The sequence below is a fragment of the Mesoplodon mirus genome (assembly GCF_964341445.2).
Source record: "Mesoplodon mirus genome assembly, chromosome: 16".
Lineage (NCBI taxonomy): Eukaryota > Metazoa > Chordata > Mammalia > Artiodactyla > Ziphiidae > Mesoplodon > Mesoplodon mirus.
Window position 1 is genome coordinate 50,157,568 of NC_138992.1, and position 27,753 is coordinate 50,185,320.

Sequence of the window (27,753 nt, forward strand, 5' to 3'; positions counted from 1 at the left end):
TCTTTTAAGCAAAATAACTTCCATACCTTTCAGCTGCCAGTGAGATTCTGAAATTAAATGCCTCAAGTGTTTCAGGGCTTCCCTGGTGGCGCAGTGGTTAAGAATCCACCTGCCAATGCAGGGGACACGGGTTCAAGCCCTTGTCCAGGAAGATCCCACGTGATGCGGAGCAACTAAGCCCGTGTGCCACAAATACTGAGCCCGTGTGCCACAACTACTGAAGGCCACGTGCCTAGAGCCCTTGTTCCACAACAGAGTAGCCCCCACTCCCTGCAACTAGAGAAAGCCCGAGTGCAGCAATGAAGACCCAAGGCAACCAAAAATAAATAAGTAAAATAAATAAATTTATATTAAAAAAAATGTCTCAAGTGTTTCAGACCTTGTAAGCAATCTTGTAATACTGTGCCTGGTGGAGAGACAGTTGAGATAGAAGGAGCCCTGTCTCACCAGCCCCAAGATGATCCAAGGGACACTTGCAATCAGATCCTAAGAAAATCTTAAGAACTGAAATATTTGCTGAGATAATATCATTATCTGTCAGTAATGACAATAATGCTTATAGTTTTATAGTTTTAAAAATAGGATCACATATTTTTCCCCACATTTCCCTAAATGCTTATCTAAATAGATATGTGATGAATAGAGCTTTGTGGTCAAATACATTTGGAATAAAAAGGCTTCTTAACTGCAGGAACTGAAAGCCTTTAATACATTAATTTGAATGATTTCTTTAGAAAGAGTACGGTACAGAACCTCCCAAGCCACCAGAAATCAACGAAGACACCCACACAGCACACTTTGGAAAATTACACTCCTTTCTTATCCAGAGTAGTGTGTCAAGTGGCATTTTTTTCTTTTTTTATTCAAATGAGGAACTGTGAGATCACTACCAACTAAATCCATTTTATAGGTCCCAGATGTAATAACATAAAAGGAACAGATTGAGCTATTATAACAAATATCTGAGTATATCACCCAGAGTAGTGTATACGCAATGTGCCCGCATGTGTGTACACAGGGTCATAAAGTAAAAATGCATCTTCTGTGGGCTGCAGTTCACTGGGTTCAGGGAATTATCTGAGATCTCTTGGCCAGTGAGGCAGGACAACTATCTGGTTGTTATCTCTTCTTTATTAATTTGTTGGATAGATCTTTTTTTATTTTTATTTTTTCTGTGCAGCTTCCTGTTGATACTCTATAAAAATGAATGTCCAAGGGCTTCCCTGGTGGCGCAGTGGTTGAGAGTCCGCCTGCCGATGCAGGGGACACGGGTTCGTGCCCCGGTCCGGGAGGATCCCACATGCCGCGGAGCGGCTGGGACCATGAGCCATGGCCGCTGAGCCTGCGCGTCCAGAGCCTGTGCTTTGCAACGGGAGAGGCCACAACAGTGAGAGGCCGGCGTACCGCAAAAAACAAAACAAAACAAAACAAAAAAACCCATAGATTTAGAAACCGATGCTCAGAGAAATAACTTGTTCATGTTTTCTATGCTTACAAGTATTTGACTGAAGATTCAAACGTACCTCCTCATCCAATATTTTGAAGCTCCATAATTAGACTTTCAAGGGCCTTCAAAAAATTTCCCAACCTAAATTCTTGCCTTATTCTCCAAGTATGCTATTATTGAAGCCAAACTGCTTTACTCCTCACCCATATGCTTTTATTGTTTTCTATCTATAGTTCATTAATTCTCCCTAAGAACCTAGGATGTCTTGCCATATCAACTCCCCTCCACCCACCTCCTATTCCTTATCTCACTGGCATTTTCCCAACCTACTGTCTTTCAAGATTTGGTTCACTTTCAAATATATTTTCTATCTATTGGTTTAAACTCTTCTTATATTTTTAATTGTTTTGTTTATTTATAGAATGAATATTTCCAAAACAAACCAGTGCTTTTGAAGGCAAATAAAATCAGCTACTTAGAATCATATACCAAACACCATTAACCATAACCAAGACATGGAAGGATTATTTTAGGAATTCAAGAGTCCAGCAGAAGAGGGTAAATTAATTCTTGTTGTATATACACTGCAGTTCAGGGCGTGTTCTTATGACTTCCCAGGAATTCCTATGGTTTACAGTTTACAAAACATCTTCAGAAATTTCTAATTCCCCTGGTAACTGGGAGTTAGGCCAGGGAGATACCATCTAAGCATCAGATAAGAAAGCACCATGACTAAAAGTTAAGCAGCTGGCTTAACACCCCAGAGCCAGAAAGTAGAAGAGCCAGGACTTAAATTCAAACATGCAGACATTTCTAATGCGTATTTTCAGATTCTTACTATGTGCAAAACATAGCCTTGGGCTAGAGAAGCTAGGAGACAAAAAAGTATAAGGTGTGGTTTCTACCCTTAAAACAAAAGTCTTTTTTTTAAAAAAAAATTCAGTTTTATTGAAGTATAACCAACAAATAAAATGGTAAGACATTTAAAGTGTACATTGTGGTGATCTGATATACATTTACATTGTGAAAGAATTCTCCCACCTAGTTAATTAACACCAGACATATTTATAGTTTCTGCCCTTAAGGCTTAAATTTAGAAGAGGACAGATTCATTTATTCATTCAGGAGGTAAGCCCTTAACTGATAATTCAGAGGACTAGATAGATAAAGGAGACAAATGTCCTGCCCCAGGGTGACATATTTACGCAAATATCACAGATGCTACACAGAATTAGGTCCATTACAAGGCACAATAGAGCACAAAATTGAGATTAGTCAATTCTGTCCCAATAGGGATACAGGAGAAAAGGGTTTATAGAGAAATTGACTTGGAAGTGGAGACTTTAAAGAGGAATGGGTGTTCTCCAGGCAAGCAGGAGGGTGAATGGAATTTGTGGCTGAAGGAATAACTGTAGAAGGGCAGAAGGGTTCTGAGGAAACGCTTACCAGGTAGAGATAGGACAGACTGCTCCAGCTTTTAAACTGAGTGAAGTTTATCCTGCCCGATGAAAGTATTTTTGAACAGAAAAGTGATGGTATTGTATATGCGTTTTTAACACAAGGCAGAGAAAATAAGTACTATAATTAGAGGTACAAATAATGTCTAAAGGAGCTTGGTGAAAGCCCTTTGAAATAAGAGTCTTCCCTCTATATGAATTTTTTAATTTAAAAATAGGTAGCAGGGGGATTTCTCTGGTGGCACAGTGGTTAAGAATCCGCCTGCCAATGCAGGGGACACGGGTTTGAGCCCTGATCCAGGAAGATCCCACATGCAGTGGAGCAACTAATCCCGTGCGCCACAGCTACTGAGCCTGCGCTCTAGAGCCCGCAAGCCACAACTACTGAGCCCGCGTGCCACAACTACTGAAGCCTGTGTGCCTAGAGCCCGTGCTCCGCAACAAGAGAAGCCACCGCAATGAGAAGCCCGCGCACCACTACGAAGAGTAGCCCCTGCTCGCCACAACTAGAGAAAGCCTGCGCGCAGCAACGAAGACCCAACGTAGCCACAAATAAATAAATAAATAAATAAATAAATAAATAAATAAATAAATAAAATTAAAAAAAATAGGTAGCAGGTATAAATACAGGTAAACAATGAAAGGTCTCCTACTTGTTACCTACCTATCCACCACCCCCACCACTCATTACCAGCCCCAGTAAATTACTAGTTTTAGTTTCATTTGAATCCTTTCACAGTTTCTTTGTATCGAGACAATCATATAGAAAATATATTTTAAATGTATGTGCCTTTTTCAGTAAAGAGTATCCGTATGCTACACAGTTCTTCCCCTTGCTTTCCTCACTTAATACATCTCAGCTATCTTTCCATATCAGTCCTCTTAGACTGTGTGTGTGTCCTCATGCTTTTTTCTTTTCTTTCTTTCTTTTTTTTCTTTTCTTTCTTTCTTTTTGTAGCCACAGAATATCCCATTATGTGACTGTTCCATAATTTATCTAACCAGTTCCCTGCCAATTGATATTTGATTTCTTTTTCATTTTCTGCTATTCCCAGCAATGCTACATGAAGTACCAGGTCAAGTGTACATGCATTTGGAATTTTGAGGCCCAACTGCTATCATTAAGGGGTTCTTATTTTTTCAATATTTTTATTCTCTAGAGTTGGAGCCCTTTTAGGGCAGGGACTATTTCGTTTCCATCTTTACTTCCTCGGCTCTAACGAGAAAGTGCTTAATATATGAATGAATTCCCATGTGAAGGCACAGTTGGAAAGTAATGAAGGTCATGTCCCTTGGAAAGGAAGTAATTGTTTGTGAGCTATAATCACCTCCTCTCATCCCCTTCCCAAAAATGATGGCAAAGAGGACGAGGTAAAGGCTGGGTCCAGAGCGCTCTTACCACACCCTGAGAGCCAGAGATCACTTTCACCATATATTTTAGAAAAGGCTATTTCTTACTAAATTCTAAAGCTCTGAAGTATTCATTTTACCACTTTGTCCTTTTTCTGAAGAGGAAAGAATACTTACAAAAGTCTTGTTTGTAATTAAAAAAAAAATCTGATGAAAATAGCAGTGTTGCCATGAAAAGAAATGGAGGGGCTTCAAAGGTATGTCACTAAGTGAAAGAAGCCAGTCTGGAAAGGCTCCATACTTACTGTATGATTCCAATTAGGTGACATTCTGGAAAAGACCAAACTAGGGAAGCAGTAAAGGGATCAGTGGTTGCCGGGCTGGGGGTCAGGGAGGGGGAGAATAGTCAGAGTATAGAGGAATTTTAGGGCAGTGAAAATACTCTGTATAATAAAATAGTGGTGGATACACATTATACATTTGTCCAAACCCATAAAATGTACAACACCAAGAGTGACTGAAATGTCAACTCTGGACTCTGGGTGATTACCACGTATCAGTGTAGGTTCACTGATTATAAAAATGCACCACTCTGGTGTGGGATGTTGATAAGGGGGAGGCTATGCATGTGTGCGAGTAGGTGTTACATAGGAAATCTCTGTCTTTCCTCCTTAATTTTTTTTTTTTTTTTTTTATGCGGTACGCGGGCCTCTCACTGTCGCGGCCTCTCCCGTTGCGGAGCACAGGCTCCGGACGCGCAGGCTCAGCGGCCATGGCTCACGGGCCCAGCTACTCCGCGGCATGTGGGATCCTCCTGGACCGGGGCACGAACCCGTGTCCCCTGCATCGGCAGGCGGACTCTCAACCACTGCGCCACCAGGGAAGCCCTTTCCTCCTTAATTTTGTTGTGAACCTACAACTGCTCTAAAAAAAGTTTTAATTAAAAAAATTAGCAGTGTTCATTCTTCTAAAGACTATTTTATGTCCCTTTAACATTATTATTTTGGTTCAAGTTAATTTTAAAGAACTTGTTTTAAAAGTTACTTTTTAAGAATTTTCTATGTGAATATAGCCGCCAAGCAGTACCATCGACACAGGCCATGTGAACTGGCTTCCTCTCCTGTCCCCTGGAAGGACTGAGTCACAGAGGGTCCTAGTGACTGGTTCAGGTCACTGTTAGTCAGGGTCAGGCCTTGGAGTGGATGAGTATTTCTGACCACACTCACACAATCATAAATACTAGGATTTCTCAAAGCTTTTCTGGACAATTTTCATATTTCTCTCTTCCAAATTTACCTGAAACCTTATATGTTCCTGGTAAGTGGTTCTAAAACAACTTGTTGGTATCAGGACACTTTTCTTTTAAAGACTAGAGGATTTCAAAAGACTAAAGGCAAATATAAGCTTTGCCAAGTTAGCTTTCCTTTACAGAAAATGCCTGCTTCAACACATAGTACTATCCTGACACTGTTTTACCTACTCTTCTTTACCCATAATTTGTATGGGGCATATTATGTGAGAAAGTAAACAAATCCTAAAATCCTTAACTTCTGTCTCAATGAGTGTCCTTGAGTTCTTCTCTTCATGTCTTAAGCCAGGTCGGAAGGTGGTTGGGTTTCTCTCAGTACACCCACAGATGCAACAGTTGCACTGCTTTTCACCAGTGATTTATTTCCCAACATCTTATAAAATAAACAAGCAGGTCAGACATTATTTTCTGTATCAAAATGGAGCTGAGAGCAACATGGACCTATTCCTGTATCTTCCATTCATGCTCAGGAGGCAGACATTTTAGTGGAAAAGCAGATGCAGATGTCTGCATACCCCACCCCTGACAAGGTGGTTAGATTAGTCACAGCCACTCTAAGCCTCAGAGTCCTCAACAGTTAACTGAGGAGATGAAACCCTTACTTTATTTAGATTGATTTTCTCATGCATCATTATAACCTATAGTTTGATGGCTCATATTTGGTATTCCTAAGGGTCTCCAAACAGATTGGCAACAGATTCAAACACAGTTGTAAAACGAATGGTTGAAAAAAATATATATATTAATTGGAGGAAAGAAAGGTAGAAACCATGAGATACAATGACAATAAAGCAATGGTGTATATAAGATGGTTTCTTACTTGGGGTGCAGGATGACTTCAGGTGGTCCATGACTGCCTGATGTTATATGGAAAATTCTATATGTATGCACCTGTGTGTATTTTTCTAAGAAGTTCATTCTTCAGGTCTTCAAAAGGGTCTGAAACCTTTCCTTCTCCCCAAAACTGAAGCTGAGGGTGGTTTCTCTTTGAATTCTTTAGTGAGCTGGTTAAACCTTGCTTTGTATCATGAAGACATTTCATGTATTGTTTATGTTTAAATTTGCATTCCTCAGCCCATTTAGAAGCTTGACTGAAAACTATTGAGAATTCATTCAAATGGCTTCTCTCAGAAGCATTCATTATGCTCTGTGTTCACTAATTTTTTCTACCTTAATTTATGCTGATTATATATATATATATATGATTAACATTCTCCAGACACCAAACTCCTAATTAAATATGCTGAAGTGATTTAGGATTTGGGATTATATTGTAATTATTTGTAGCCAACAGAATTAGTTATCATCTACAAGATTTGTCTAGCTCTTTCCATTGCTAATGAAAGGAGAGGGTCTCCCTCAACTTGGGCAGTTCTGCCTTAACTCTGGCTCTAACTGGTCAGAACCATAAAGTGACCTCAGGAACATCAGCCCTACTTGAGAAGCCTGCAAAGTCACCTCCGAGTTTTTGTTTTATTTTGCCTTCTAATACTCTTCCTGGCAGTCTTGATCCTTATTGCTTTCTTGTTTTTTCTAGAATAACCTAGAAGTTTTAAAGCACCCTATTATTGACATTATTATATTAATTTTATAAGCATATTTCAAAGTAAACAAATGTAGTGTTTTTAATAATAAAAATACTATATATTTAAATGTGAAATCTTTGGTAAGTCTTTGAAAATACTGTAGCTTAAAGATAATTTCCAGGGACTTCCCTGGTATTCCAGTGGTTGAGACTCCATCTTGCAATGCAGAGGATGCTTGTTCAATCCCTGGTTGGGGAAATAAGGTCCCACATGCAGCAGGGCAACTAAGCCTTTGTGCCGCAACTACTGAGCCCATGTGCTCTAGAGTCTGTGCGCCACAACTAGAGAGAAGCACACATACTGCAACTAAGACCCCACGCAGTCCAAAATAAATAAATAATTAAAATAAATAATTTTTTTTAAGAAAAAGATAATTTCCAGAATGGGGGGGAAATGAGGAGAAGGGTACGAAGTGTTGATTATACAAGATGAATAAGCCCTAGAAATCTACTGTAGAGCATAGAGCCTGTAGTTTACACACACACACAAACACACACACACACACACACACATAGTAATAACAGAGGGCAGGAGGAAACCTTTGGAGGTGATGGATGGGTTTATGGCATAGATTGAGGTGATTTCCCAGGTGTATACTTATCTCTAAACTCATCAAGTTGTGTACATTAAATATGCACAGCTTTTTGCATGTCAATCATACCTCATAAAGTGGTTAAAAAAAAGAGATAATTTCCATTTGTAGAGTGTTTCACAGTTCTTAACACACTCTCTCATGTACTCATGTTATTTCTCCAAACAACTCAGCAAAGCAGGCGTTACCATCAAGTTTTACAAATAAGGAATCAGGCTCAGAGGCTTTCAGCCCCAAGTCACCTACCTATTCCTGGCAGAGGTCAAAGTCAGGACTTTTGAATCTAGGATGGCCTCACCACATACCATGTCTCTTGATCTTTTTCTTAAGCTGCATTAAAGACAAACCTCAAATATACATACTCTCGTGTTAATAGATACTGGTAAGTAGAATAGAATAAAATTCTCTAGACGAAGGTTTAGGGTATTTTTTTTTTTTTTTTTGGCCATGGATCCCTGGACAGTTTGGTGATATCCTTCTCCAGATAATATTTATAAATATGTAGAACGAGGGACTTCCCTGGTGGCGCAGTGGCTGGGAATCCGCCTGCCAATGTAGGTGACACGGGTTTGAGCCCTGGTCCGGGAAGATCCCACATGCCGTGGAGCAACTAAGCCCATGAGCCACAACTACTGAGCCCACGTGCCACAACTACTGAAGCCCACGTGCCTAGAGCCGGGGCTCCGCAACAAGAGAAGCCACTGCAATAAGAAGCCCGCTGACAGCAACGAAGAGTAGCCCCCGCTCGCCGCAGCTAGAGAAAGCCTACACGCAGCAACAAGGACCCAAGGCAGCCAAAAATAAATAAATAAGTATGTAGAATGAAAATACATAGTAGTACAAAGGAAACCAAATATTTTAAAATATAGCTATTAAGATATTTTAAAATGTGTAATAACGTGACTCTTTATTAAGACATTAAATATCAAGGATGAGTGTAATATCTAGTATAATTTTGAAAGAGTGAAAACATAAATGATATCTCAATGTATCTGCAAGAACTGTATGAGGATATGAAAACACTGAATTTCTGTTGGTTACAAAGTACTAACCGCAGTGATTTGTTACCTACATTCATAATGAAAGGAAATGCTACATTTTACTTAGAGAATACTAAAAATAGATTTGTAAGTTTTTTCCTCGTCCAAGTTTATGGACCACTGAAGTCTGGACCCTGGGCCTAAGAACCCGCCCTGGACTCCGAGGCCCCCTGGCCATGCTTCCAGTGGGCAGCATCAATCCCTTTTTTCCTTTTTAAACGGCGAAAAGAGCGGAGCTTACCTTCCAGGGTCTCACACTGGACCAGGTTGATGTAGTCCTGCTGGGTCAGGAGGCCGGCTTTGCATCCTCGCACCAGGCCCTCCAGGTAGCCATGGTCCGCATTGAAGTAAAGCTCGGCGCCCTCAAGCATGGGGGAAGCGGTCGCGGCCGGGAGAGGCTGAAACAGCTCTGCGTCCCGGGCGGACCCCGAGGACGTGCACCAGTCTGGAAAGGGTGCTAGCAGTTCTCCGGAGTTACCGGGAAGCGATCTCTCAGCTGATACTCGGGGTTTCATGACTAGTTCCCTCCGCTTTCAGTGGCTTTCAGCATAGCCTGCCCAGCCCTGTTTTTACATCAACAGTGAATCAGCTAGATAACCCGAGTGCACCCGGGAGCAAACCCTTGCTGGGCGAGGAGGGTCGTGAGAAGGTGGGGGGGGGGGGGGTCAGGGCTCTTTCCCTGCGAGAGCAAATGGCCCCTTCCCCGCTTTGCTATTGGAACCCTTGCTACAGCAGAATGTTGTGTAAACATTCCTTCCCCATCTGAGCTTCTGAGCTTTCAATTGTAAATTACATTTGTCCTAAGTGTCCCGAGGACTATCAATAAGAAGAAAGAGAGGGCTTTTTTTAAAAAAAAATTAACTTATATGTAAATAGAGCAAATGTGAGCAGGCAGTTTGGAGAACCCTGAGAAGCTAATTCAGCAGCACCGTGTTTGTAAAACCAACGACTAGTAATGCCTTAACCTGGTCAAAGGTTCGTAGCTGCTTCCTTCCCCGCGCCCAGTCTTTAGGCAGAGACCAGAAAACAATCCTGGGAGCTGATACACAGTGCTGTGATTCTTAATAATAAACCACTACCTTTGCAAAATCTGACCCTTTACAAGGCGCTCTTCATTTTCTTTTTCCCATTTGGATCTCAGGATACTCAGATGAGTATCTGGACTGATAGTCTTATTACTCAAATCACAAATAAGGAACCAGCTCTCAGAAGTCGGGAGGCAGCTCAAAATGCACAGCTTAATTAAGCCAGGACGTAACTTGTTTCATGCTCCCAAAAGGAATGCTGGTTCTCCCTTACACTTAGCTCTAAAATTGTATCAAATATCCTGAACACTATTTTACATGTGTAGTATTTCACTTTCATATATATTGTGTCAAATTCTTAATTGAAGTTAAGGTGCCAGAAATTCTCCAGTCTCTTCTCAGTATTTCCAAGACTGAGCCATGTGGCAGAGCAGTTCTCCCGGGTTCCCTTACCCTGCTACTCTCCGCCCAGGTGCCCCTTCCCAATAAAATCTTTTGCTTTGTCAGTACGTGTGTCTCCTCGGACAATCCATTTCCGAGTATTAGACAAGAGCTCACTTTCTGGCCCTGGAAGGGGCTCGTCCCCGTTCCTGTTACAGTTATATTGTAAATTGCAAAAAATTTGAAGAAATAGTCTTTCAGTACTCAAAAAACTGTTTTATTCTGCAAAGAAGCCACGCACATTACATATGACTTCATTGTTTCATTTTTGGCCTACTCACTAATGTAAGTAAAAATATCAACCAACAGTCATTGGAACTACACTTGTTTGTCAATTGCAACCATAGGTTGGCTACAGATTCTAGAGTTGAACACAGATAAATGAAAGCATACTGTGAAAATCAATGGAATATAGGGGATTTGTAAGAAAGAGTATTATTTTATTGTTATTTGTAAATTGGGTAATAGGCATCCTTTATATCATAAAATTTATGATAAACATATATACATATTTTGGGGAGAGAGCCAGTTGTTAAATATTTAGAGCACAACACAAAGTCTTCATAGTTTTGCTGAGAACTAGCCCTGAATGTCCACATGCTCAAAAAAGAATGGATTTTGTATGAGTGTGTGCAAAAAACTTCAGTTTGCCATATTTTATATTTATAAACAGACAAGTTCCAATGTTTCTTTAAAATGATAGACATCTACTTTCTCCATTATTATGAAATTAGAGGATGAAGCAGGCAAAGTATTTCCTTTTCTTCACATTACTCTTCTAACCTAGCAAAAGCAAAAAATGTCTCATTCCTGCTAAAGGTACTAATCAAAAATGAGATCAAACTCATGGGATATGAGAGGAAACCCAGCACAGTGACAGTAATCTGGAGCTTCTTTGTAAATGGGTCCTTCTGGTGAAAATGTAATGAAAATGTTCCTTTCAGTGTTTAAACTACCAATGATGTTTAGGAGAGTGGGCTTTGGAGTGACAGACTATGAGTTTAAATGACTTCCTCTCTCTGAGTGCCAGTGTTTTCATGTGTAAAATGAAGATAATAACACTCACCTCAGTTTGTTGTAAATATTAAATGAGATACAATCCTTAACATGCTCAGCAGGTGAGGGCTTGTGTGCTAAGAAGCTACTGCAATGGCTTCTCTCCTTCCTCCTGGTACTACAAACTGTAATCCTAATTCTTTAACTACACTGAGTTCCTGAAAGCCAGGAAGAGTATCTTATCATCTTTCTCAAGTGCCTAGTAGCATGCCTTGAGGGCGAGCAGAGACTCAAATAGCTGTTTGCTGGATAAAATTGCTCTTACAGAGTCTTTAGTTCCACGTTTCTCTAGGAAACACTATATTTGGTAATTGTATCCGAAGAATGAAGGTATTGTGGTTTTGTAGCATGCTATACAAATATATGTATATGTGTATGTATGCTTATCTATATAGAATATATAGGACTTATTACAAATTTCTGTCAATTTTAAGAGCTCCCAAGAGTCATTAGCTTTGTAGCCATTCCGAGCCAAACAGTCCCTCGGAGTGTCTTTAGAGACAGTGTTGTGTAGGATACACCTTGGAGTGGGCCCAGTATGCCATCCTCAGTGACAAAGTCAAAGGCCAAGTCAAAGTCCTTTCTTAAAGCTATCAGCACTTCAAACAAACAAACAAACAAACAAACTTTAAACCTTTTTATTATGGGACATTTCAAACATATATAAATGGAAACAATACTTTATAATTAACGCCCATGTATCCATCACCCTGCTTCAATAATTATTCACTCATGGCCAGTTTTAGTTCAGCTTTACCAGGGATCACAAAGGTTTTTCCCCATAGGGCCAAATAGTAAATATTTTAGCCTTTGTGGGCCATACAGTCTCTGTTGCGACTACTCAACTCTGCCTTTGTAGCAAGAAAGCAGTCACAGATCACATAAACAGGTGAGCCTGACTGTGTTTCAATAAAACTTTATTTACCAAAAACATTGGATTTCCCTGGTACTCCAGTGGTTAAGAATCCTCCTTCCAAAGCAGGGGACATGAGTTCGATCCCTGGTTGGGGAACTAAGGTCTCACATGCTGCAGGGCAACTAAGACCATGTACTCTGGAGCCCTCCCGCCGCAACTAGAGATAAGCCCACGCGACACAACTAAGACCCGATCAGCCAAATAAGTAAATAAATATTTAAACAAACAAACAAACAAAAATAAACAGGTGGTGGGCCAGATTTGGTTTGGGCCATCGTTTTTGGCCCTGCTCTGTAACATTGCCCACTTCCTCCCTACCCTTAATTATTTTCAAGTAAATCCCAAGATATCATTTTTTATCTATAAATATTTCAGTTATCTCTAAAAGATAAAAGTCCTTTAACAATAATATAATATTGTTATATATACTGTATTATATATTATAATATAATCATGACTCCATTGTACTTGAAGTTATTCCTTAATATTAAATATCCAGTTAATGTTCAAATTTTCTCAACATAATTTTTTTTACACTGGGCTTGTTGGAATGAGGAGACATTATAATTGGGTTACATGCCTCTTAACTTTCTTTTAGGTATGCCTTCCCTCCCATTAGCCCTGCTTTTTGTTTAAGACACTTGGTCTCAGGTTCTGGAGAGTTTTTCACAGTTTGGAATTTGCTGATTACATCCTGAGGTGTCATTGAACTTGTTGGTCTATCTTCTGTTATTCCTATAAGTTGGTAGTTAAATCTGGCCACTAGATCCCTTTCATGTTAGATTTTTTGCAAGAACACTTCACAGCAGTATTGAATGCTTCCATCAGGATGCATGTAATGTATCTCTTTTTTTTTTAATGTCAGATGCCATTTATGATTACCACTTAGGTCCATTGTTTCATTTAGTCACAAAATGATTAGATTTTAGTTTATCATTCCTTCTTCATTTATTAGCTGGAGAACTATATAAAAAGAGACTTTTTAACAGCAACTGTTGGTTACCCTAGCTTACATTTCATATAAGAAAGCAGGATAAATGCTTAACTCGTTCCATTTACTTACCAGTTTTCCAAATAATAAGTTGGTTCTTAGCATCTTCCAAAAGTGACCAATAAGGGTTTTTTTTTAAATAAAAAATATTATTATTAACATATGGATTTAAGCGTAGTCATCCTGTTTTCTGATATAACCCCAGTAGTCTTTGACAAATTCCTTGCTTTCTGTAGACAGGCTGTTCCATGCTCATTTTGTTCAATTTTTACCCTGACCTGGAATCGGCTATTTCTCCAAGGAGCTCTGGTTTAATAACATTGTAGTTCTTAATGAGTTTTCGCAGAAAGGCAAAGTCTCCGCAGTGGAGTGGGCAGTTCAATAAGTGGTGTGATAGCCCCACACTGCTCACTGGAAGGTAAGGTTAGTACATGCAGGTGGCTGATTTCTAAGAGCACATGTACCCAGTAGAGACAGTGCCTTTGTAGATGGGTTTGTGGTTACCTCTCCTTAACTGTTTTCTCCAGTACTTAAGTTTTCTGATTAGGACATATCAAAACAGAACAAACCTCCCATATCAGTCCAAAAAAACACATCATGCTGAAAAATTGAGTTTTAAAGCTACATGAACTTAAATTCCATGTACGTTCTTCAAGAATCCCAGCTTGATTAAAGTGGGCTACAGTGAGAAAACCCAGAAAGCATGTGACTGAATTCAAGACAAGAACACTGCAGGCAAAGCAAGACTGCTCCCTTGACATTGATTCAAAACAGCTCTCACATTGCTCAGCCAGAGTGTACTCCTGGTTAACTCCTTTCTTATAAGCCAGAGTATTTGCCAACTGTCATCAGCATCACTGACTTTCTGGGTCACTTCAGCATGAAGGATCTCTTGTTTGAGGTTAAAAGTGGGACCATTGGGCTTCCCTGGTGGCACAGTGGTTGAGAGTCTGCCTGCCGATGCAGGGGATACGGGTTCGTGCCCTGGTCTGGGAAGATCCCACATGCTGCAGAGCGGCTAGGCCTGTGAGCCATGGCCGCTGGGCCTGCGTGTCCGGAGCCTGTGCTCCGCAACGGGAGAGGCCACAACAGTGAGAGACCTGCGTACCGCAAGAGAAACAAAAACAAACAAACAAAAAATTGGGACCATTTATGCTTTGTTGGGTTTGGATAATTTAAGGTTTTAAGGGTGTTTTAATATTTTCTTCTTGCTAAAGAGAATACTAAAGGTACTTCACATGCTGGCTGGTGATGAAATCTGTTTTATCAGTGATTTGTAATGTGCTGTTTGCCTTAATGATTCAGCTTTTATACTTTATCAAAATTATACTTTTGCTTTTATATGTTAATTAAGCCTGGACCTGATACAGTATGTGTCTTCCTTCATAATAGCTTATTGTTCTTCAGTGACCCTATTTAATTTCTTACCACAAAATCTGTTCTAGGGTAAAAATTTTTATCTGATTAGAGAAGTACAAAAACCAAACATCACTCATAATACTTAGATAAAATATTTATGTAAGTATAACTCTAAAGCAAAGGTAAAAAGTTCAAAATCCTGGGCTTCCCTGGTGGTGCAGTGGTTGAGAATCTGCCTGCTAATGCAGGGGACACGGGTTCGAGCCCTGGTCTGGGAGGATCCCACATGCCGTGGAGCAACTAGGCCCGTGAGCCACAACTACTGAGCCTGCGCGTCTGGAGCCTGTGCTCCGCAACAAGAGAGGCCGCGATTGAGTGAGAGGCCCGCGCACCGCGATGAAGAGTGGCCCCCACTTACCACAACTAGAGAAAGTCCTCACACAGAAATAAAGACCCAACACAGCAAAAAAAAAAATAATTAATAAACTCCTACCCCCACCATCTAAAAAAAAAAAAAAGTTCAAAATCCTGTTTATTTAAAAAGATTAAGGGCATTAATTTACTTTAATCCAAATTCTGTATTCTGACCTGCAGAGAAACGAATATCTACCTGAGAAAGATGATTATTTTCCCTTATATTTTGTTTAGTCTTTATCGTTTTCTGTTCTGCTTACCAGGGCAATGCATATTTTTTGCAAAAATTTTAACTATTACAGGAATATATGAGATGAAAGTCCCTCTAAAACCACTCTGAGGAGATAACCACTGACAATAGTTTGGGGAACATTGAAAGAATGTTATTTAAACTCCAAGATACTTGCTGCTCATGGTGCCAGGATTAATTTTTCAAAGGGTCATTTTGGTTTTGAACCACAAGGGGTCATCATAACATTACAGCAAGCCGCTTTTCACTTAATTGACCTGTCCAAGAACAATTCAACAGAGTAAATCTGAAGGCTTTATTCAACAATTCATGAACCAGGAAGCATCCCATCTGGTAACTACAAGAGTGCTCCCAGGAGTGGTACAGGCAGAAGGCTTTTATAGAAAGAAGGGTGGGGAGAGGAAGGCATTAGTAAAAGAGAATAAAGGATTATTTTGGGCCAGGACAACTTATTTTTGGAGGGAAGAGACCCAGAGGGTTTTATCATGCAGGCTGCATCTTCTTCCTTTGGGATGGGGGGTGGGGGTGGGGTGGGGAGAAGGCCAACATGCTGACTAGAAAATTCCAACTGCGTGATTAAGATTCCATTTCTGAGGCAGGTTGAAACTGCAGTTAGGCTAGCTATGAAATCTAGGTGGTATCATGGGCTTTAGCAAAAGTGGTGCCATTTGGGGCCTGTGGTTTTTCTCTTTAACATACATTACCTATAAATTTTTCATTTAAAAAAGTCACACTGCAGCTTCCACAAGTGACTTCCTGTTGTCTATGTTAGATGTTTTGGGACATCTCATTAAGTGTCAAGGTGTTCTCCTACTTCCTCTCTCTTGATGGCTCACCAAACCATCACTGGTCTTCACCATAATGCAAGCCCTTCTTTTCTTCCTCCTAAATAGCAATTTTTTTTTAATGTTTTCATCTGTTATTTCACAGTCTGGTTCCATTTACCCTACATGTTCACTGCAACTTATCTTGTTTTAAGGGTCTGTAAACAAAAAGAACAGAGAGACTGTTGTTTATCATCCAGTTACACAAAGGGATAAGTTGCAATCCACTGCAGTCACCCACCAACTGTACGCCCTGAATTTGCAGTCACCCACCGACTGTACGCCCTGAATTCAGGATGGCAAAAACAGGATGAAGCATTCTGTGTTTAGTATTACCGTCCCTAGATGGTTAAGATGCATATCTAAGGAAGAATTTCAGTGACCCCAGATTCTTGCACCTTCCCATACATAGAAAAGCGCTAAACTCGTTGACGTGAGATATCTGCTTTTGTGATTTGCGATAATTTCTTACCAACATGTACGCATGACTACATGTATTCCCCAGCCCCAAATTCATGTTTATACTGGCTCTTCCCCTACCTCTTCAGAGCAGCACCTCAGAGCTATCTGAGAGACTGTCTCCAGGCTATAGTCCTCAATAAGGTTCCCAAATAAAATAAAACGGAGCTTTCTCCCCTGCTTCCCGCTGGACTCGGCAGTTCGTTCAACTGCACACGAACTTGCCCGCCGGCCGCGTGCCCGCGGGCCCGGAGAAGCGGCTGTGCGCGGCCACTGCCGCCACCCTGGGCAAGCCTGAGGACGTGATCATGGGCCGGGGAGCACGAGGTGGGAGGAGGTTGGCTGACAGGGGTCGGGCTCTGTCCCCGCCCCGGCTCCCCCACCGTGAGCCCGACCCTTCCGCGCCCGCCCGCCCCGCCGCCCGCCGAGTCTGACCTCCAGCTCTCTGTGACCCCGCGGCCCGGTCCCCCAGATCCGCTCCGTGTCGCCTTGCCCAGTCAGGACCCCGACGTGACCTCCAGTAACCCCGGCCGGTGCCCCCAGCTCTAATCCTCTGGGGCCCGCGCATCTCCACTCCGCGCTCCCGCACTCCGCGCGCCCCGGTCCTCAGCGCGATCCCGGCCTACGCCGGCTTCAGGTTAAGCTTTCGTGTCCCCGCAGCGCGTGAACGTGACGGTGCGGTCCGGCCTGGCCACAGCGGTGAACGACTTGGCGGATCCCGGCGCGCAGCTGCTGGTCTCCTCCATCGGTGTGATGGGCACCCCGCCTCTTCGAGTTCCTCACCAAGGAGCTGGAGCTGGCCCAGGACTGGTGCGTAGGGGCAGGGAGAGGACCCTCTTGGGACTGCTGCGCGGCCGGGAGCAGGGATCCCACCTCAGGCCCCTCCTAAGTTTGGGGAAAAAATAAATATCTCACCCTGTGCAAGAAGGATCTGGTGCCCCAGGGCCCATTGACCCCTTGCCCCCACCCCCACCCCCCTTGGTGGAGCCACCTTGAGAGTGGTGGTGGAATTGAATGAATTCCTTGCTCTGCAGTGGTTCCTGTGACACCTGGGTAAGGTGTGGCCTCTTGGACCTCAGTGTTTCCATCTGTGAAGTGGGAAGGCTGTCCTTTAACCACTCCCTGGGGGCGCTGCATGGGATGGCACTATACCGTACCTGCCCTGGCACCTGGCAGGGTGGGATGTTGTTACCCTGACAAAACCAAAGCCACTTATCATCTGCCTTCAGACTTCTCCACATCTTAGGAAAACAGGAGTAATTTTCTAGAACTTCTCCAAGCAGGTTAGGAGGAATTCTGGGTATGTTCTGAGGTTGGGACCTTTGGGTCCCACGTAAGGTTCCCAGGAGGGCCACGGAGTAGTGGAAAGAGCATTGGACTGAATGTCTGGAGACCTGGGTTCTGGATCCCGAGCAGCTGGGGAATCCAGACAAACCTGGAAATGAACCATCTCTGGTTTGTAGCCTTCTCTTCTGTGAATAGAGAGGCATGGATTAAATGATTCCCAAGAAGCCCCTACAGCTCCCAAACCTGGGATTCTGTGGCAAGGTTAAAATTTCTTCCCGGGTGAAAAATATTCCTGAGCCAAGTCCATGCCTATGAAGTACTAAGTGCATGAGAAGCTTGAAAGAACCTTCCAGAATGGAGCCTTCGTTGGCCCAGAAAGGCTGGTGAAGAATGGTCACTTCTGGGGGGTGCTCAGACCTGGTCCTCAAGCTAGGGAGCGATAATAATTCTAACAATGATAAGTAATGCGTAATTTACCATGTGCCAGATACTCGATAGGTAACTCATATGCATGATTCCATTTGATCCTTAGAAGTTTTGTCCGCGTGTCCACACCCCTCATGCGGACATGCCATCCCCATGAGGTAAATACCTCCATTATGCCTATTTACAGATGGGAAAACTGAGGTTGTCACATATACCTCCTTGGCCCCAGGCTATCCCAAGTAACCAGTTTCTTCACAAAGAACTTCCTGTCACTTCTGTGAGAGAGGCATACTCACTCCACAGACATTACGGGGGTTGGTGGGGGGGAGTGGGAGTCACCCTGTGCTTGGCCTTCTTAAGCCAGGCTTTGCGAAAACAGGCGGCTGGAGCACTGCACATGTCCCCAGGGGGCCTGCAGTTTGGAAGAGGGAGGGTTCCCCTGTGAACCCACAGACAGCATACAGTGACCACAGAGGCTGCCGTGTTGAGAGTCTGTCCTGGGAGGGCAATGATGATGTGCAGTCACCATCCCATCCCTGACATGCCCACTGCCCTGTTGGGGGTTGTGGGGAGAGCATTAATGGGGTGAGACAGGCTTGCAAAATGCCTGGGGGCTAAGGCAGGCTGGCCTGGGAGCCCATGGTGGGAGTGCCTGTCTCGGGGTCTTGGAATGTGAGGCATTAGCCCAGGAGCTGATGACATCTTTTTCTCTGTCCCCTGAAGGATCATTATCTGCTTTCTTCCCCTGGATCCCAGGCAGATTGGCAAGAATGGGACAGTCGTGACTTTTTTGTGATTGGCATGGAGGGTGTCCAAGGCATCTGTGAGCTGGCAGCCCCTTCCAGAGAAGCCTCCTGGCAGAGTGGGGGCCTGGTGGGTACCAGCTTCTGGCACCCCCACGTGCAGACATGCCTGTGACCTCTCAGTCCTCTTCCCCATCCTCGTGACAAATAAACGAAGAGAGCTTTGTCTCTCAAACATGAAAAAACTAAAAAATAAAATAAAACTGAAACACTGCTCTTAAGCTGTGTGTGTGTGTGTTTTCTTTTCAGTCGAGAGTTTCATAAGAGATGTTTTGTGGGGGTAAAGAAAAGCTCTGTGAAAAAACAGGTTAGATAGTACATTCCACCCTGGACAAAGTGCATGTTAACATACTGAAGTCTCTGAGCAGTCCTTTGGTGATTAGAGCCACTTAACTTTAAAACAGTATTTTCCATACAATTGATTGGACAATGACTCCCTTCGTTTGGGCAATTAATGTCTTTAACAACCTGAAGAAGTAGTATGCTTTGGAATAGTATTTGAGAAATTCTGATTTATAACATTAATTTTAAAAAGTTATAAAACTCGTATATCATACGAGTATAAATATAAATATTCATGTGTCACTTGAAGAAATTATATATTTTTGAATTCATGTGTATTTTAAAATGTAATAACCTTACAATGTTTTCTTCTGCCCTCCAAATGTTTCTCATTTTTATTTTTTTCTGTCTTTCTATTTATTTATTCATTTTCGGCTGCATTGGGTCTTCATTGCTGCACGCAGGCTTTTTCTACTTGCGGCAAGTGGGGGTTACTCTTCATTGCAGTGTGCGGGCTACTCATTGCGGTGGCTTCTCTTGGAGCACGGGCTTTAGGCATGCAGGCTTCAGTGGTTGTGGCATCCGGGCTCAGTAGTTGTGGCTCATGGGCTCTAGAGCACAGGCTCAGTAGTTATGGTGCACGGGCTTAGTTGCTCAGCGTCATGTGGGATCTTCCCGGACCTGGGCTCGAACCCACGTCCCCTACATTGGCAGGCAGATTCTTAACCACTGCACCACAAGGGAAGCCCTATTTTTTCTATCTTGATGGCAGAGATACCAGGACCTGTCTTGCTACAGCAGTAAACTTGTATGGTAATTACATGAACTAATGATGGAAAATTCACCAGTGGGAATAACAAATGGCATTGTTATGCTGAGAACACTGTTTCTATTAGAAAATATGAACTAAGAAAAATGAATTATTAGGTAGAAAGGTGATTTTACATTATTATACATTATATTTGCATTATTAAAGATGTCACAGAAGAAAGATTTGTAATCAGAGAGAGTTTTATACAAACAAACCTTATAATCTTAGAATAGGAAGGGATATTATCAGAGATAATTTGATAGAATGTCATACTAACTGAAGAAATAAGGAGGAATTCATGGCTTTTTGTGTCTAATCATTAAAGAATCTGAAAAAGAAATTTATTGATTTAAGAGTTCTCCAAATGCTACATATAATAGAATTGTAAAACGTATTGAAAATTATAGAGAATTTAGGAACATCAAAAACAGCCTTCTTGGGGCTTCCCTGGTGGCGCACTGGTTGGGAGTCCGCCTGCCGAGGCAGGGGACACGGGTTCGTGCCCCGGTCTGGGAGGATCCTGCATGCCACGGAGTGGCTGGACCCGTGAGCCATGGCCACTGGGCCTGTGCGTCCGGAGCCTGTGCTCCGCAGCGGGAGAGGCCACGGCAGTGAGAGGCCTGCGTACCGCAAAAACAAAAACAAAAACAAAACCAAAAACAAAACAGCCTTCTTACCTCAAAGAAAGGGAGACCCAACTTCAAAAAGTTAAATAATTTTTTTTTAAACAGACATTACAAATCAGTAATTGCAGATCTGGAGATAAAACAAAGATATTCTGACTCTAGGTTTATGATTAATTCTACTATTTAAAAAGTGATTTATAAACTATTCATAGTTTTATACAAATATGAGGTTATTACTGGAGTGACCTTACAGCTGTATTCTGAAATGGGATTATTTTTTAGGGGGGAAATACCTGTACTTCTCCATTTCAACCACTAGATGGCAGGCGACTGAATAAAACAATATGGGATTTCATAGGTCTAGAGTGGTAAATAGGGTCAATGAGAAGAATGGCAAATTGCAAAGTGACAAAAGACAGGAAGTTATAAAGATTTGGATGAGTTGGGATTTACTTGAGGAGAATGAGGCCGTAACTTTCCCCTACTTCTAACGCAGTGAGAGCCAGGTCTAATGACTCCTGAACCCTGAGATATAATTTGCTTTGGTGATCTCAAATCAGTGTGGTGGGTAGGAAATGAGAAACTGTTCAATCAAAAGTACAGAGGCTGATTACACAGTGCATTTCAACATCACAATGTATCCAATGTAGGAGTCCTTTCTGAGTTCAATGCAAAAGGCAGAAACAATAAAGGAAAAAATTAAAAGACTTCTCTCAAATATTTAAAATATCTATGTGTTGAAGGGGATGGTGGTGGCACATCCCATGTCCACCACACAGTGGGACTGAATATTCAATAACAAAAGAATATTTAATTAAATTGTGGAATATCTACACGATGGAATGCTGGTTAGCCACTGAAAATCATCTTTTAGATAAGTTTTTTTTGACACGGGAAATAAGGATACTGATAGGTGGGAAAAAATTACATTGCATTATATATACGATGATATTTTCAGGAAATAACAATATACAAATATGAAAAATAAAGATATTTATATACATCCATAAATTAAAGTTATTATTAACAGTCAGCTTTCTTTTTGTGTTTTCAAAAATGTTGCGCTAATCATGTATTACCTCTGAAATTGGAAAACAACAAAACCAAACATTAACAGAAGGGTTGGTAAAGCAACTCCTTTGCCGTAATCAGTACCCGATGCTCTCCTGCTGTCCACTGTCCAAGCCATTCAGAGCTTGCCCAGCGCTCTCGCTCCCTCTCTCTCTCTTCCCTTCTCCTAGTGGTGGCTACCTCATATCTGTTTTCCCTGGAGGTGATGACATTTGGGTGGGGTCTATGAATTTACTGTGTAGGTGCCCAGTTTTGCCATTTATGAGTAATAGCGCTGAATATAGTTATGATTCTTTGATTTAAATTTTAATGACTTTTAGATTTGAATGTCTAAAACAATATTTTCAAATTGTGGTTTACAGACCACTTTACACTGGTTTGTTAAAAATGCAGCTTCTTGGTCTTTTTCCCAGGCTCAATGAATCTAAAATTTTGGGAATAGTGTTCTGGAATTTACATTTTTTAACTAGCTCCCTGAGTTTGCTTTTTTGTTTTTTTGTGTTTTTAATTAACGTTTATTTATTTATTTATTTTTGTCTGTGTTGGGTCTCTGTTGCAATGCGTAGGCTTTCTCTGGTTGCGGTGGCTTCTCTCGCTGCGGAGCATGGGCTCTAGGTGCACGGGCTTCAGTAGTTGTGGCTCACGGGCTCTAGAGCTCAGGCTCAGTAGTTACGGCGCGTGGGCCCAGTTGCTCCGCAGCATGTGGGATCTTCCCGGACGAAGGCTCGAACCCGTGTCCCCTGCATTGGCAGGCGGATTCTTAACCATTGAGCCACCAGGGAAGTCCCCTGAGTTATTTTTATGCACATTAAAGTTTGAGAACCTTTGGTAATGGCTGAGATCAAGCATGAGAAAAATGAGAGTAAAAATATCAAACTAGTGAATGCTTTTAAAGTCTGAATATCTATCAAACTCCTCATCTGAGCTATTTTTCCAGCAGATGCTTATATATTCAATATTTTTAAAGGCACAAGCATATAGGGACAAACTAATAATTTTAATAATCTAAGCACTCCCCCACCACCCACCAAAAATTTACTACTTCATGAAAGCACCCAGTATGTATGTGGCAATTGAAGTGAATAAACCAAGAAACAATGTCTTAAAAAATAAAATGAAACAAAACAACATTTCAGAAATAAAGCTTCACATAATGGAGAAATAAATCTAGATTTAAACATTCTCTGCTATTCCTGACGCCAAATGGCACCTGACAAATTTGGACACCAGAGGAGTTGATGATAGGGTGAAGAGATTAAGTCTTGAAAGCTTTCACAGCTGGCTTTTCAGCTTGACCACGGGCTCCTCTTGGGCTCCAGGCTGTGTCCCACATTCTGAGACTAACATTTGGAAGGAAACTGTGACCTCCAGTTTCAGTCCATAGCAGGTTTCTCCAAAATGTTGGAAAGAGAAAATTGGTCACAGACTAACAGTCAGAGAGAAAAGCATTGCCAAGGATGCAGTTGATGGTGTCCTAGGAAGAGGAAGCTATTTCCCTGGAGAGAAAGGCTTGTATGGGAACAACGGATATAAGAAAAGTATCAGGCTGTGGAAATGCCCCGAAACCACAAGTCAATCAAAAACCAAGGTTCTTTTCTCTGTTAACTTTTTTTAGAGTCTTGTTTGAATTAAACATGGCAGCAGGGAAATCCAGGGCATGTTTCGGGAAATCCAGGGCATATTTCAGTAAATTGTAAAAAATGTTGATTTATTTAGGTTAGAAATCAGTCTCTAAGCAACTGGTTTTTGAAATGTTTATGAAAACTGTGCAAATATTTTTGGAATAAAAGTTTTGATTTTTGTTTGTTAAAATGCTCATTTAAAAATAGTTCATCTAACTATTCAAATATAGTTTTCTTTTCATAACAATTGTCTTGATACTTGATTATCTGTGGCAGTCATGAGAATTGCACCTTGAGAACCTCCTACTAGAGGAAGCTGACTGATTGAGGGCCCAGTCAACTGTGCATTTTTGCAGAGGTAACCTCTCTGATGACCAAGTGTGGTGGGCATACTCAGACCTATTATTGAGAGACAGGGGATGCTTCTCAGCTCACTTGGTTAAAGTTTGAAAGCTACTAAATTCAGGGGAGATTTGTTATAAAACAAGAGACAACTAATACAACCCCTTAAAACCATTTACTTATGTTAGTTTTTAGTGTACTATGTAGTTATTATATATAATATATTACAATAATGATATTTATTGGGCATTTATAATGTTCCAAGTACTGTTCTAATTGCTTTACGTGAATGGAGTTATTCACAGCAACCCTATGACATTTGTGTTATTATTATTTCAAATTCATAGATAAGAAAGCTGGAGTGATGGAGAGGCTAGGTAACTTTCCTAAGGTCACAGCACTGGTAAGTGGTGCTAACGGGACTTGAACTTGGAAGTCTACTTTCAGAGTCAAGCTCTCCTGAGGTGGCAGTCAAGCTGTCATCTGGGGCTGTAGTCATCTCGAGGTTCAGCTAGTGTTGGAGAATCTGTTCTCAAGTTCAGTGACATAGTTGTCAGCAAGTCTCGGTTTCTTGCTGTTTGATTTTTGGCTGGAGGCTTCCTTCCACACCATGGGAACTTATCTCATTAGTGAGATTATAAATGAGATCATACTATATAGAGTTTGGGTTTTTTACCCCACCCCCAAATATATTGTAAATGTTTTTCCATGTAACTAAATCTATTTTTAATCATCATTTTTTTTTAAGGTTTGGATGCAAATTGTCAACTTGAAAAGGTAGAATTATTTTAGGCAAATCAGCTAAAATATCATGGAAAAACTCCCACTTTATCTTCTTTGATTTATGCACAATATCAGGGAAACTTCACTCATCAGTTGGCTGTCAACTTCTTTGAGTCATTACTATTAAAAAGAGCAAAATTTGTGTTTTTACTTGACAGCAGAGATCTTACTTGCAATTTATTATTATATACTAACATTTATCTTCTTTTTTTGCAATTATAAGATAACATAAAACTTGAAATTCTACAAGAGCTAAATACTCTTTTTTTCAGTGCTAAATGTAGAACTATGCAAATTAACAGGAATGATTCACTACTGTAGTGGAGACAAAGTATTTTCAGTAATTGAAAATTTCTTACTAACTTGGCTGAATTATTATTTTTTTGGTGTTATGATAATGAAAAATAGTCTGCCAAGGGTAGCAGGAACGTTTCTCTCATCTCTGAATTTCACACGAAGGCATCCTACTTAGAGGTTCTTTATTATTGGTTTATGAGAAGAAAGCTCAGAGAGGAGCTTTGCACTGTTGGTTCCACACTTCACTTTGTATGTGAAATTGGCTTAAAAGAGCACCATGCTAATTGTCATTACAAACACAAACCCTGCACCTTAGGGAAAAGGAAGTCAGTAAGATGAACACCTACACCTTCAAACTGATGTTTCAGGCATGAGATCACTCTTGAGAAAATTAATCCCAGTAGGTGGGATCTAAAGAAAAGGAAAACTTGAAAAAAAACCAAAACAAAACAAAATTGCAGCTATTCCAGGATAAACTCATTCCAAATGAAGCAAATTCTTCATTTTATCTGTTAAATATGCCTTTTGGTTATATTTTTTTCTTCTTCTTTTTTTTTTTTTTTTTTTTTTCAGTACACGGGCCTCTCACTGTTGTGGCCTCTCCTGTTGCGGAGCACAGGCTCCGGATGCGCAGGCCCAGCGGCCATGGCTCACGGGCCCAGCCGCTCCGCGGCATGTGGGATCCTCCCGGAGTGGGGCACGAACCCGTGTCCCCTGCATCGGCAGGCGGACTCTCAACCACTGCACCACCAGGGAAGCCCTATTTTTTTCTTCTAAATCTAAAGAAGAGAGTATAGAATTGTAGGGCTTCCCAGGGTATCAGTCCTTGTGACCTCCCTAATTTCTTGTGTTGCTCTCTTTCTTTCACTGAAGTGTACTAAATACTTACAATAGAATAGAATACAAAAATTCATAATATTTTTCTGTTTTCCACCAATATTATTCATGTAAGAGAGAAATGAGTTTTCCCTAAATGATAGTCTAAGTCTTTAATGAGCTTTAGATTTGGCATAATTCTGTAAATCCTTTCAGTGCAATATTCTTTAGGGACTGGATTATAATTTGTTGAGTATATCTTTCACACATCAAGTTACTTAGTTGACTCAATTTATGACATATAAGCCAGAGTGTTATTCTAGGAAGTTCCTATGGGTTCAGAATCTCTATTGCCTAGGACTCAATGTGCGCTTCTAAACTCTGCTTTTTAAAAACTGGGTGTAGGAGGGAACCCAGCACTGAGTGATTGGAGCTATGCATTACATATTGTTTTGAACATTATAGCTGACTATTTAATGAGAATTTGTGACTTTGGGGTAATAAGTGGGAGCTGAGGATGAGGTAAGTTCTTTTTCTTTAGAAACCGGAGGTTCAATTTATTTAATATTCTTCAGAAAACACCACTAGAGTAAAGCTTAGCACAGAATCAGTTGTTGAACACCATTTTCATTTCTTCAACTGGTGTGAGTGTTACAGGAAGCCATTTATAGGCACTAAACACAAGGACATAAAAATAAAAGTTCATTTAAAATGGGCCTTAAGTCTAAAACTTACTTGAACAATTTTATTACTTCAGTTAGGATAAAATATATAATTTAAATAACTATAAATAATGTGTAAATAGCATGTGGTCCCAAACAATGTTTGCGTGGTCTCCAAAACAATGAGGCAATTATGAACAATAAAGAGAAATACGCACAGGAGACCCTGCAGTAGGATGCTATTCTACACATACTGACCCTTTTGGAGGGGTTAGTTGGGCTAAAAGAACACACTGAAGATGTGTGGTTAACATTTTAACATTTTAAAGCTTGGTGAAAACCCTTAAAAGTTTTGAATGTGTAACTAAATTTTGTCTCCTGGAACGGAATTTGTATTGTCAACAACACTTCCGTTTAACAGTTGGTGCTTTCCAAAAGAGAACTAATCAGTGGTTTCTATTTACTGTTTTCATTTCTAAAGAGCTTAAAAACCAGTGATTGTATTAGCCAATTTTCAAGGAAAATTCAGGCTTAGTAGGAGGCTCTTGACAAAGCTCTCCCTGCTGGGTGGCCAACTGCCTAGAGGGACTGCCTCGTGGGACTGAGGCAGGCTGTCACTGCTGCCCAGGGCCAGGATTTATGGTGGACGCTTCCTATCTGCTGGGCCACATGTATCCTCAGAGCCCTGTGCTCCCTGAGCAGGAGAGCTTGCTCTATGAGCAGCACCTGAACGTTTTACTTCTCTCCATCTTCTCCCTTTTCTTCTCTTTTCCATTCTGCTTATTTTGCCTATTCTGAAAATTAGTTAAAAACTTGAGACACAAAAGCACGAATTCTTCACCTGCTTACAACCAACTTTCTCTCTTTGTTTCCCAGTACCTGGCGAATCTTGAGGGTTCTTTTTCATGAAAAGTCTATTATTTGGCACTTAAGCTCCCTTTTCAGGATGGGCCCATTTTGGGCTCTAAGCTAAACCCAAGTCGTATTTTACATTTTCCTTCAAAATACAGTTCTTCTGGGCAAATCCATGACTAACTGACTCATCACAGATGGTCTCTGTTAAGCCAAACTAAACATTAAACAAAATTAGAAAGGATATGACCATTGAAAGAGCACTAGACTGGGAGACTTGACCCTCACTTCTGGCTCCACAACCTCTGAGGGGTACCTGATCTTGACATGCCTGGCTGGTTTTGACTGAATTTCACTCCCCATGCATCAATTATACAAAATTTATCAATGTAAATTATACGTAATCAATATATTGATATCTGACCAATATATAAAATATCATTTACTAAAACGATATGTATAACATATAATATATACTCATGTATAAATAATTATGAATACAAGGATGAAATAGATAAAGTAGATTGTATATTATATAATAATTACAATTAATAATT

The 27,753-nt window shown here is 41.0% G+C and overlaps 1 protein-coding gene and 1 pseudogene across 2 annotated transcripts in view; one reads left to right on the top strand and one right to left on the bottom strand.

The window, feature by feature from the left end:
• ATP6V0D2 (ATPase H+ transporting V0 subunit d2) overlaps positions 1-9,245 on the bottom strand; it is a 47,381-nt gene extending 38,136 nt beyond the window's left edge. The window contains exon 1 of the mRNA XM_082601686.1: positions 9,023-9,245. Within this exon, the coding sequence (XP_082457812.1) occupies positions 9,023-9,152 (130 nt within the window). The 5' untranslated portion in view covers positions 9,153-9,245. The remainder of the gene's footprint in view (positions 1-9,022) is intronic.
• Positions 9,246-11,627: 2,382 nt separating this feature from the next.
• On the top strand, positions 11,628-19,198 carry LOC309791997 (D-dopachrome decarboxylase-like; annotated as a pseudogene). The gene is made up of 4 exons (XR_014296221.1): positions 11,628-11,633; positions 16,717-16,818; positions 17,177-17,326; positions 18,953-19,198. The product of XR_014296221.1 is annotated as a D-dopachrome decarboxylase-like (transcript).
• The last annotated feature ends 8,555 nt before the right edge of the window (positions 19,199-27,753 follow it).